The following is a 13,615-nucleotide window of genomic DNA, read 5'->3' as shown; positions in this document are numbered from 1 at the left end:
GTCAGAAGTCTTGCAAGGCTTCGCAAGTACGACAACTCGGTCACAATCGTAACTTTTCCCTTTTCGTTCCCCGTTCGTCTCTTTCCACCTATTCTATCTTTCCTTTCCTTACGTTTCATCATTTTCACCCTCCATTCCCTTGCTTTTACCTCATTTCACTGGTTTTCTTTTTCTAATCCCTGTCTAAACTTATTTGATCTCTTCTCTTTCACCACCACACTTGACTTTTTTTTCGTGGCTTTTCACCCTTTAGACGATCACTTGCGCAGAGCAGCTACTAAGAGACCAGAAGGAAACCCGTAAACCGTGAAAGTCGAGGGGAAACGATCTCGAGGACGGGGAGAAATGAAGCTGAAAATGCGGGTGCGATGAGGAGCTCGTTGTTGCCTGAAAAATTCCACCTTTGCTTCCGGTTATGAATTATCCGCGCATCGATCACGCCAGTTATGATAATATTCCATGAAGATGAAATTCTTTTCCGCGTCAAATGAAATGAAAATAATTAAACAGAAGGAGAAAGTTATTTACTAGATCCGTATATATTGGACAGCGACAGAATTGGACTGCGTTTTCATAATTTTTCCATTTTCTCTGATCCATTGTGTATCAAGGAATGAAATAAGATAAGATAAATAAGATAAAAATAAAATAAGATAAGGAATCGGATAAGAGCGAGGCAAACATAAGATTATCGAACGATTTGCAAAACAATTTACCTATTGATCTATCGAGATACAAGAATCTTTTTTTTACAGTAATAGATATTTATAGAAAATCAGGAACACAGAAGAATTTTTAAACGATTTATCGAAAATATCGTAGCTTATCGTAATGATATAAGCATATACTGTTTTCGTTATCGATTCGTTTAGGGCGTCACAATTTCTGTACTTGCCACGTTATACCGCTTTGCGTCTAAAATCTACTATCCTCGACGGATATTTCTTTCGGTGGGAATCGACGGATCAAGCTATCGGGATTGTCATCCCGCGGATCTTCGCGCGAAAACGAATGAGTTACAACGCGAAAAACGTGACGTTAACGCGAACTGGATAAAGCGCGTTATCTCCCTCCCTCAATGGCATTCGAATGAATATGAATGGATAGATTCAAAGCGTCGATTCTACAGGGTGGTAATAATAGAACCGCGGATGAACACTTTAAAAAAATTTGATAAAGTGCACAGTATTTTGTGATTCGCTTTGATGACGAAAGGATTAACTGTTTTTGGTTTGGAATTTAATCGGGTGTATAAGCTATGTGCATTTATCTATAGTTTTGTTCGAATCTCTCTTGTATCACATTGTGAAAGGCGTAATATTTCAGGTAGAACGAGGCAGCGTCAATGTCTTCCTTTCCCTGTTCGATCGTGAACGGATGATTGATATCGAGTGAATCGAGTGACAACCAAGCATTGATTACTCGTACTACACGTATTACTAATATTTCCAACAGATGTTGCTTCTGTAACATAGCGCAATATTTGCCACTAGAAGCCAGAAAAGAATAGAACGTAATAATTTTAGATCGGTTCGATCGTCACGCAAAAGGAATTCCGCTATTTGATGTTTGAACATAGTTACTTTATTATCTCACCCTGTATGATTATTAAACGAAATTAATAACGATCATTAAAGAATTAGAAACGACCGAATTTCGCTTAAAATTTGAACACGACTGTTCGATTTATTCTTTCAATTGAAGCGAATATTCGGCAAAAGTGTATGCGCCAAATTGCTAAAAGCGATGCTTGTCCTTTGTTTCTTGCACGCGTTGTAACTTTGTCTTGTCTTGCACTTTACACGAGTGAATTTTCCAATACTTTTCCGCGGTGCAAATGTGACGCATAACATGCAGACGAATACAGATGCATACAAATGTACACAAATGCCCCGTTAAACAGCGAAGTTTTACGTGATCGAGCATAGCAACGTCTCTTTAAAAAAAGGTTGATGGACTATCGGAAACGATTGTTTATCATTCCAATTTTCATCGTTCGCATTCGCTCGCGGGCTTGATTATTCACGGTCCGATTATCGAGATTTTCCAAACGCTGCTCTCCGAGTACTAGTCCGGGGAAAAAGTAGTTTAAGTGCCAACATACGCCTCCATTCTGTGCGCATCGATCACGCAGCTCGTTTTAAATTAAAACACAATTTCGCAGTTCCTTTTTTCACAATCGTTGCATTTTCCATTTCTCTATTCTGTTTCATTGTAATTGAAATGGAAAACGATTGTACGTATACGCTGTCGTATAGATAATATATTAGACTGTGATATACACACAATTCGTTTGTTGTAAGAACTACACAACCAGGAGAAGTGGATTTTTCAGAAAATTGATTGAAAAAATTGGAAAATTTTATCGAACGTCGATTTATACCTTTTTTATTCAAACGAATCTTTTGTTTGAAATAATATTGGAAATTGTTTGGTATTCTGTCTGCAAAGGTATAATTTCAGCTATTATCGTAGAATATTAATATAGTTTTCGGAGAAGTCGAGCTTTAAATCTTCTTCTAACGTCATCAGTGTCCAAAATGCGAAACGATGAAAGATTTTCTAAAATCCACGTATCATCCGTTTCAATCCTGTAATAAATTTCTGATCAAAAGTATTCTACACTTGGTCCTAATTTTTAACCGCACACATCTGTATTTTTCTCACTATCATTGACATGTATTCTTCCAGATTATTTTGTAATTTATTAACGTATTCGCTCGTTGAAATTTTTTTGCAATTAAGATATATGGGAAATTAAACAAAGGTTAAATAATGGTGTCCTTACGAAATGCAATCGTTTAATTAGTTCTAGTTGTGCAAATTTAAACAATGTCTCCGTACAGCTGATTATCGAAGCACGCTGAAATCTCCAGAATCTGAATTCTCCTTTAAATTCATCGAAGCTTCGTTCGAATCGTGTTTTCTCGTAACTCGAATCCGTTCACGGAGATGCTTCGTTGTCGCACCGATATTCGCCAGGTATTTCGCTTAATGGTACATGGCTCGTGCAAATATGCCCCATAAAAATCAGGTCTGCGCATTGAATTAGTCGTTTAATCGCAAATACTACAAATTGTGAATTAAAGGTGATATTTAACGATGATTGGATTTTTGTATTTTTCGTTTAACCTTTTCTTGTTCACGTCAAATAATATTTAATACACTAAATTTTAATAAATTTCAATGAGCCACCAGATACGATACTGCTAGATTATATTCTGTCTTTTGATACATAAAACGAAGAACCCATTACTTCCATTATCATATTTAAGACATCGACACGTTTGTATGTGTAACAGAAGAAAACTATTACACGCGATACGATATTCCCCAAGTTTGATGGTGTTCCCTTAATGATCATGTGTCACGATGCCGCTATATATTCAGCCGGGCTCTTTACGTAATCGAGAGGCAAGCTGAGTAAACTTTAGGGCGGATCGCATGATTAACGGGCCGTTTCAAAGGGCACGGATACTTGCAGCTTAGACATCAAATCATAAGTCATAATTTGAGCTACATCAGGGACCTGTAATTAGCGAAGAGTTCGTTTAGCAGATTAACACGGGAACACGATCGTGAAACTTGGTAATCGGACGCCGATTTAAGATACGCTTTTCGGAAGGTTTAATAGATATACTATGATTTTAAAGAACAATAATTCATACCATGATTCATATGAATGAATCGTAAATTTTATGTTATCCGATCATAGAGTAGCTTAGAGATGGGAGGATAAGGAACGATTTAACGTACAAAGAGAAAAGAAATGTAGGAAATCGAAGTGATTTTTATGCAGTACAAGTATAAATGAATCATTCGGGAGACAAATTGAACAATTTTTGAAAAAGTCTTCGGTTTAGCACCGGAATATCCGATCGATGTTTGATTCCTCAGAGAAATCAAACGATCATCAATGGAGTTGATTAGACGTTCACGTGACTCAAATACACGTGAGTTATAGTAGAATTTCTCTCGTACGAACCTGTTTGGAGTTTATACGATATTTCATTGACTTATACCAATAGTTATTTTCACTGTTTATGATTTTTCGTTCGTGTAATAGGAGTTTGCGTTCAGATAAATGAATTCTTTTGGTAGAATAGACACTCGCGCAACGACTTCGGATCGATCGTCAACTAATGTGACGTTAACAATTTCTTGTAATACGATTTAGCAGTAGCACACGTTTCTATTTAAAATCGTTCGTATTTCTTATGAAAAATTGATACGATAACTCCTACGATAGGATCGCAACAAATTTCGTCTAATCGGATAAAATCCAGGCTCAAGGTGGATTGGAAAGCGGACAAACGCGGCAACTATTCGAGCAACAAATCTAATAACAGCCGGATAAAAGAAAACCACTCGATATTCCCCGAATGTCGCCATTTTAATTCTGTTCGAGAACCGATTAATTCACCGGCAAACATCGAGTGACCGCCTTTTGTAATTTTACGTTCCTTTTTCCCGTCACGTTTTTCAAACTTTCGCACCGGAGTTTTCCTTTCTTTTCGCACACCACGTCAATCTTTTTCGTTTACCGTTCGACTCCCGCGAGGATCGTCGGGTACACACCGTAGTGAAACCGTTTAATGGAAATCGAATTACTGGAATTAAACTAGAAACAACTCTTGCCACTCCCTTTGGGGACCACTTCGCCAAGAATAATATATAGGTATTTTCTCGATTTCTCGATAGAAAAAAAGTTGATCGACGAAGCAAAATCTTTCTTCTTCTCCTCTTTCATTTTTCTTTCTTCCTTCTTCTTTTGTTCTCCTGCTTTTTTCCGAGCGAGAACTTTTAGTCTCGAGTAGTCTCCACTACTTTACTCTTCTCTCTCCGTCTGACACGAGCAGCTTTCTTTTCGCGTCATCGTCTTGAATGTTCTTTCGACTGCGAGTTTCGTTTCTCTTATCAACTTCATTGCCATGAACCGGTATTAATGAAGCCATCTCGATTTTGCTAGCAATTAGCATTAAACGATTGCGAGCTGGATATACGCTTTTCATTCGATTTTTATTTCCGCGCTGATTGTCCTTCTTCGATATTTGTTCCTTTTCGTCTGCTCTTTTTATCGTTTAAGCTATACATCTTTTTATTACACATCGAACACTTTGAAATACTTTGTTCTTTTGTCAAAGGGAAAGGGAAAGTAACGTTCCGTGTCTTCTTAATATTAGTAGAAAATTATTTGATTTTGGTAATAAATATAATTCGATGGCGTAATAATCAACGATGATATTAACAATTAGCAAATGCTTCTTATCGTTACAAGATTCGCACTAAAATTACCTTTCCTCTTTTCATTCCTCTTTTCGTCTAGAATCTTCTTCACCGTCTACGTCTATACCTTTATGAATAAAATATTTCATTTTCACTGTCCGCAAAGTGGTTCCAATTCGTCATTAAACATGAAATTCCAAAGGGACATAAATCTGCTAAGTTTTCAGTACTTAATTCGACGAATGCTGGAAGATACTGAAGAAATCTCGAATATATTCGATTAAAAGTGTTACGAAAAAAAGTCTATTTTAAATGGATATTTTTTCAGTCAGGTCAACGTATGTGAAACAAATTCATTTCGATTAATGGCGAAACGATGCAAGGATTTTTGAGATAAAATTTGACATTCCATTATTGAATATTTTACTTCTTCTATAAAAGAATATCGCGAATAAATAAATTCCGCGAAATATTATGATTTAGTACGGGAGAAGGTAATTGTCAAAAGAAATCTATAAAATTATAGATACCGAAAGTTATTCGAAATAAGCGACCATTGATATCTCCGCTTCTTTGTCGCGAATTTTCTATAATAATATACTCCTTTCATATCTTTTTGAAGCAAAAGTAATCTGCCTGGCGTAATTTAAAATATTTCAGTATAACAGTTGTACAAACAATAATTAAAAGTCTTCGATGTTTCAATGGAAACTGGTAACTGTGTCTGTATGCATTTCAACTGATATTTGTAGTACGCGCGCGGCTCGCGAGTGAAATTGCATCAAAAGCCATCAGAATTTCAGCGACTCGAGTTGGTCTTCTCAACGAGAAAACGGTTACAATTTAACTTCTCCAAAATTACGTGGAATCGTGATAAATCTTCTCCTAAATTACGAGCCAAAGGAAACACGCGTAAACTGTAGTCGAGTATAAAATGTATCGATAATGGTAACGATAAAAAAAAAGGTGACGATTCAATGTAAAATGGAATTAGAACCTTCTTTTTTTTCCTTTAAAATATTTGTCTCGGAGATAAATAATATTATTACAGTGATAGATACGCTACCTATATTGTTGATCAAAATTTTATTTTATTTTTATCTGACAATATTTCTAAGCTAATTGCTGAAAACATTTTCTATACAATTTAAGTTAATAACTAATTAATTGTTCAAATTTCAAACAGTCGATCGCGTTATCGTAATGATACGATAATGAATTCGATTAAATTACATAAAGAATGATCTTCCTCGATTACGGATCAACCATCAATCAATCGTCGATTTACCAGTAAAAACAATTATAGCGCTGTCAGGAAACAAAATTCAGATAAAATTTCACAAAATTCTCCACAGAAGTCCTTCGAACGGTGTTCCGTTCTAACATTTCAACAGTTTCCAAATGCTTCGAAACCTTCGACGGGATAACAGACTGACAAAAAAAGAAAAAAAAAGAAAAAAATGCTCAGTGTCTAAATTGACAAAGGTAAAACTAGTTTGCACGTTCCTTGGTAAATTCGATAAATACAGCGACAACAGGATATTTCACTTTATCGGCAATTTCCTGTTGCGTCCGATGCAACAATCCTGTTCGCAAATCATGGTGTCGCGTTCGAGCTGTCGTTATTACTTCTTATCAAGCGGATGTGTTAATGTAAACGCGGGCAACCGTGAAAACTGATGGCCGGCGAACGGTCTGAACCAAGCATAAATTCGGAATGACGTTAATTTTACCGTCTGATGCCGGAACGCGGTTATTTCGTGACGTTATAATACGCTGTAACGAGAGTTTCTGAATCAATTATGTCACGCAGACGTCTCTTTCTATTCTCGTGTTCGAGCTGATTAACAGGACTGAGATCTCCAGAATTTCCAAATATTCGATACTGATTGTACATTCGAAATATCGGATAGTTATTCGATTATATCACTAAATGGAAATTCTATGTAAATCTACGTGTATTTTGCCTTATGAAATGATTTCATATCCTAAACGAAGTTTCTTCTTGTTTTACTTACTAAATATTACGAATAGTTTGAATATTCTACTTAACGCCAGAGTTATTTTTATTTAACGAACGAATAGATCTATTCTCATAAATACGATAAAAAAGTTTTCATCTCGTTACGCGAAATTTATACCTCATAGTTATGCAAACAGTGCGTAGTTTTCACAAATTATATTTAACATCAAGGTTAAAAGTCTTAACAAAACCAGAGACTAACGTATCAAGTGTTTCGCCAACTAAAGAATAGATAATCTGTGCCAAAAATAGTATCCAATGAAAACTTCACTTTCCATACTAAAATATAGTTAACTCGTCTTTCGGATAAACAAAAAAGAAAAAAAAAAAAAAAAGAAACACATTCGCACAATACCAACGCCGTCGACGGAGACAGAAAAGAAACTTGTCAAACTCGTACAGATTATTGTTCTTGGCATTCTGTGGGACGTTTAAACGGAATACGTAATTCGTGTATCGTGGAACCTGTTTTCGCTTTATTTATTCATTAATTAGCCGATTTATGGCGGCGCATTCGGGTGAAAAAGGCGCGTGTATACGTGTGTTGAACGACGAATCGGCCCGTTTATGACGGATATTATCGCCACCATAAATACCTAGCCGTTTTCGCTGGACGGCCGAATAATTATTTCGCGATACGTGAAACACGTTTCTCTACGAAATCGTGGCTATAATCGGAACGGAATTATCCGCGTGATACCAATCTCCCACTCTTCCTCCGGCATCGAAATTAATTACGATTGAAACGGGGTCGCGTCGCGTCTCGCTTTCGTCATATTTTGATTGAAGATTTCCCGATCGTGTGCCACGCGGCCTGACTGACGTTGACAAATTAAATAAATCGTCGTCGCTCATCCACGCGCGAAGTGTCACTCGCACGCGTCTTTGTTTCGCGAGATTCTCCGCTTTTTGCTCGTGCAAGTAACGCATACGCGAGTATCTACGCGTGGCTGTTCGTTTCGTCAAATTATTTTTATTATTCTGAAACACGGAACCACGTTTACGCAGTTTGTCTTTTTCTCGTCATTTTATTTTTTTTTTTCAGCTAGGATCCGGTTAGGATTCGCCGCGATTCGCTCGTTAGGCGATCGAGATTGAAGTATCGTAGAATCATCGTGGATGTTTGATGCGCGAGTGATCGGTTGGATTGAGAGTGATTAATTACGATTTTGAAGGATTTATGGAATCGGGACAGCGAGAAAAATAATAATATATGCGTATTTAAATTTTATTATTTTTATTATCTTTTATTATTTATCGACGGTTTTACTATTTAACATTTGCTTTGTTTAGTTTGAATTTTATCGATCCATCGACATTTCGGCTAAACGGTTTGATTTGTTGTTGAAAGACTGGTTGATTTATCGAAGAAATTTTTAGTCTGTGCTTTAAGATCTGACTTGATCGTTCTTGACGCGGATTTTCTTAAAATAATTAATTATCGAATTACTCTGGAACACAGACCGAGTAATAAATTCGTTTCATGTCTCGATCAAGTACGAAAACCGATCGATTTTCTTCGAAGATTTATCGAGAATCGAAGCGTCGGAGATCAAGATGATTGAGTCGACTATACCTCGTCCCTGTGCCACCTGTGTATACGCACATCGATAGCGGCATTATTCCCGGAGAATGCTCGTGCCGCTTCATAAATCGCTCGATTTATCGTTGCTGACTCACCGGGTTCCATTCGCGGTGCATCGCTACCCCTTGGGGCTATCCTGTTGAACCCCGATGACCTACGGCCTATGGGATACTTGGACAATTTTCTTGGACCTCTGACGAGCTTTTTCTTTCCCCCTTTTTGTTTTAGTTCCAACGGTAATTATTTTAGCGGGGATACTGTTTTTCTAACGAATCGTATCTCGGCGAAAGTACGTCATTGCGAGAAATTGTTAAAGTCGCACGAAGAGACTTTCCATTTTCTATTTTACTCTTTTTTGTTCATCCGTTTCTCAACTCAAAAGTTGAGTAACTTTATAATATGAACGTGACAAGATTCTTTGGATAAGCAAAGGTATGGAATTAAAGATCGAAGAAAGTTCAGAGAAGGCTAAATCTATATCCAATATTACAAAATTACAAATGAAACCTGATCAAATGAAGTTGGAAAAACGTAAAAGGAGGCATGAGAAAGCAAATATTAATGAATGTAATATAGAAAAGAACATTTCCGTATAAAGTTCATAATTCTAACGGAACGAAAGATTTCTTTAATTTGTTATCGACGAATTTCTTTCTCAGACCTCCAGCAGTTACAGATATTTCTAACTAAACATAGACACAATCCAAAATTCTACCGTACGTTAACATTAAAGAAACAGAATTCAACTATCGATATTATTAAAATTGCATGTGTACTCACGTTGAAGTCGGCCGTGCATCTTACCAAATCCGCTGGATGTCCGGAATAGAGCTTCAAGGATTGCAGTAGACCCTTTAAATAAACAATCAGGAAATAGTAGACGATTGCACGGCACACATGATTCGTCATGTCTCTTTTCGAACCTCGTCCGCTCCTCCTTCTCGCTGTTCACGACGAAACGCTATGGTCACAGTTCTCGACGATTACACTTTTTGACGTAAAAGTCACTTCTTTTAAATAAACACGAAAAATCGACCCGAGTTTTTTTGACAACTTTATATCTTATCTATACGTACGTTTTCGACATAAAACAGTAGAGTACTTTGCTCTATAAAACGTTAATAATTCACGAGGTTTAAATAAGTATCGCTTCTTCTGTCAGAATAATCTTGTCGTTTATTTATAAAGCGCTAGTAATTGTAAAATCAGAAATTACTGCACGTTTTCGAGGATAAATCATGCCTCGAATATAATAATAGAGTGTATGAAAAATTTTTTTAAAGAAAAAGTTGTACACAGCTAATATTAAAGAAGTTGTACATAAAAAATTGTACATTACGTATATTCTTATGTATTCTTGTGTATCTCTGTATATTCTAAAGGAAAGAAAAAAACAATCAGTGTTCTCTTTATCATAAGTGATAAATAATTAGCCACGCCTCGTAGACGAAACATCGATTTTTAAGATTAACACTTCCTAAACAAGAAGCGTTGGAAAATTTCATTGTGGAGAGAAGAAAGTTTCCAAGTTTTGGCTTATTTCCACGTAAGAAGCTGCTTCCTCGCTTGGTTTTAACGTTAATCGATCGTCACCGATGCACGTCACCTGACAGAAACATCCTGGAAACCCTGAACGACAACGGAATCCACTTTTGCCCGCCCCTGTTGGATAATACGTTTATCAATCGCGCGAATTGAATTCACGAGGTAGCTATTTATGAGCTGCCGGAACGGGTAATCGCGAGAAAATGTACAATATTTTTACGATGACGAATTCGGTCGCGTGATTCGGATTCATCGGTGGGATAAATTCCGGTGCCGCGTGTTTCACGATTTATTTCGCGACAAATCTGGATTATGCATCGCGACCGCTCGCTCGCAATCGCGTCGACGTTTACATCAGGATGAAAGCTCTTCTACGTGGATCCACAAATAATTTTTTTGTCGCCGATAAACTTGCGCTTTCTCGCGTTCTGTATAAATCGCGCGGCGTGAAAGCAGTAAATTAACTGTCGGTTCGACAGTGGTGGATCGGTTCCAAAGGAATAACTCCACTCGCCACAAAGTGGAGTATTTGGTCCAGAAAACTGTTACAACATTATCGTCTCTGTCTTAATAAATTTAAACTTGCTTAAATTTAAACGGATGAAAACCACAAGCGACAAATATTATATAAGCGAATAACAGCAATTTTCTCTGTCGTCTTTTATGGCAGAGTCATTTAAACGTTGTCAATCAATTTTATATAAGAACGTTTCTTTCGTTTGATCGTTGGGTGAAATGTAAGATTTCGTCACGTACTTGAAGATTGAAAAATGTATATCGCTTATTTATAAAATAAAAAAGCGACACGAACGTTGGTAAATAAAATAAATATTTTCTGAAACATTATTTGTGCCGCCAGGGTATTGAACAGTAGCGCTAAAAAACGTTTGCAAATTTCATTGATCTTTGAAAAATGACAACTTCAGGAATAAACAAAAATGCAAAACGATGCCTTCTTTGTTTTAAAATGTTTGAAAGCTTAAAATGTTTGGCCGGCTTTATAAGCCGAATACTCCACTGTGCGATGTGAAAAAACAAGCTCGTGTGCCAAAAATGATGGAAAAACGCGTGAACGGATACAGTTTCGATTCGAGATGCGTGAACGAGTACCAACTTAAAACAGGAAAAATTGGGAAAAATGATTTTTGCGCACGCTCGACGTATAAATCCGCGCGATTTATCCATCAGCTTTTCAACGGAACACGACAATCTTGTTCGGATTGTAATTAACCGGCAACCCGGTGGATTGACTAACAATTTAGACTCCTGGAAAATATCCACGAGCAACTTTTGCAAAGCATGTCCGTGTCCCGGTTGATTCGGTTCCCTTTTTTTTCTCCTTTTCCTTTTTTGTTCTGGCTTGAAACTTTGATTGAAAGTTTCGCATCGACGAGAACGCGCAGCTTTTCCCTCTCGATCGTGAAAGCGATCGAATAAATTCGTGTAAGAGTTATTCTATCGCGTTTTTCTTGCACTGTCTAGCTTTTCGGGGCTTCTGGTTTTTGTCGAAGAAAAATATACGGGATGGGTACACGAAACGTTCGTTGGTTGTAAAGGATCACTTTTATGGGTCTCATTTTGACTTTTGATATTTGAGACGATACTATTTCCTGCGTTTTCCGTGTATGTTCGTTACAAAAAAGGTACAGTTTAATACTTTCCTTTCTCTAAAAATACTACAATTACATATAGAATTATTCCATCAGTTCATTTTGCGTTACGTTACATCTTATTACTAGTATTAGTACATTCGTTCATTCAACGAATAAATTAAATCCTAAATTAAAACCTTCGATCTTGCGTACAACTAATTTTCCAACGTGAATTTCTCTTCACGTACGTAGCTAAAAGTGATGTTCCCTGTTCCTAAATTCGATTTTCATCCGAACGAGTTACAAAATATTCTTTTAATCGCCGATGTGAGATAGAAATGTCGAAAGTACACGATCTTAGCTGTTCCAGCTACCTAAACAAAGTGGAGCTCTAACATCAAACCACGTAACATTCCATCTTCGTCAGTGTCCTATAATTTTATCATTTCGTATTCAGTATCATTTCGTTATTCCCATCACATACCAATTTACCAATATCTCTCCAATGTTTCCTATTGAAACTACTAAGTAAATCAACAAGACTCTCTCTTTCTCTCTCCACGAAAGCAAAAACACCAATCTAAACTTCCTCTCTGAATCAACCCTCAAGACCATCGCGTAAATATCGCGCAGATACGTAACAAACTTCCACAACGCGCAATTGTCACAGAGTCACGGAATAGAACAGCGAAGGATAGGGGAAAAAAAAACGAGAATCCACGATTTATCCATGGTCGACAAACGAATTCAGCGCGTTTTATCCGCGAAAAAAGAAAGCGACGCGTTGGAACGTCGCATCGATCATTCGGAAAGCGTTCGCGGGGATCGATCGATCTTCCCAAATGGTCCGCGGTAACGCGCGCGTTACGACGCGAGTTTTTACACCCTCCTCTCGGTACGTACAAGGTTTTTTTCCAGGTTAGTCGTCGCGCGGCTGCTACATCGCGGATTTTTTCAGTCGGAAAAATCCTCCTCCTCCGTACTCTTCTCCCCTCCTCGCCCGCTCAAGTGGATTTGCCCAGGTAAAAAGTCGTTTTCGCGTCGCGCTACGCTGCTGGAAACGCTCGATCGCGGTTTCCTCGACGCCGATTAAACCGGCCACAGGATGCAAGTTCGCGCGCGCGTTAAATGCGACTTAAAACTGCGATCGCGCGGTCCGCGAAATTTAATGTCGGACTTAGGAGATTAGCCGGCTTGGTAATTTTTAAAATACCAACGCCACCGGCTGTTAACCCGTTCCGGTTCGAATTAATTCTCCTCGAAATGAATTTTCCCGCGACCCTCCTGCTGGTTGCGCGCCGCGTGAAATGTTTCGCCGTCGGCCGTGAACGCGCTGAATTTTTGTTCCTTTTCTTCCGGTTTCGTTTCGTCTAATTTCTGTTGCAGCGATTATGAGAAGGGTTCATGACAGCGAAACGTGCTGATGTTGTAGGGGGGGGGGGGGGGGAATTGGTGGTTTGTTATAGGAGATTTTTTGCTTTCTCTGTTATGGTAATGATGAAATGAAGGCGTTGTGGAAAGAAATTCTTTCAGAGGTTTCAAATGGAGGTACTGAGAGGGGATGATTATAGCGTTTGGGTGGTACGATGTAGTCGGTTTAGACGTCGATAACTCGCGGTTACGGTGAGATTGCTGAAATATATG

The 13,615-nt window shown here is 37.8% G+C and overlaps 1 protein-coding gene across 3 annotated transcripts in view; it reads right to left on the bottom strand.

Annotated features, from left to right (window-relative positions):
- Positions 1 to 13,615, bottom strand: part of LOC126863966 (collagen alpha-1(XVIII) chain) — a 344,993-nt gene that overhangs the window by 56,490 nt on the left and 274,888 nt on the right. For 2 of the 3 annotated variants that reach the window (XM_050614761.1, XM_050614762.1), the window contains exon 6: positions 9,615 to 9,686. The exons of the other annotated variant lie outside the window; for it this stretch is intronic. In XM_050614761.1, the coding sequence (XP_050470718.1) occupies positions 9,615 to 9,686 (72 nt within the window). The remainder of the gene's footprint in view (positions 1 to 9,614; positions 9,687 to 13,615) is intronic. 3 annotated transcript variants of the gene reach the window in all.

This window comes from Bombus huntii, chromosome 3 (genome assembly GCF_024542735.1).
Source record: "Bombus huntii isolate Logan2020A chromosome 3, iyBomHunt1.1, whole genome shotgun sequence".
In the NCBI taxonomy this organism is placed as follows: Eukaryota; Metazoa; Arthropoda; class Insecta; order Hymenoptera; family Apidae; genus Bombus; species Bombus huntii.
The sequence above is the reverse complement of the archived record's forward strand: the minus strand, read 5'-3'. Positions and strand labels throughout refer to the sequence as shown.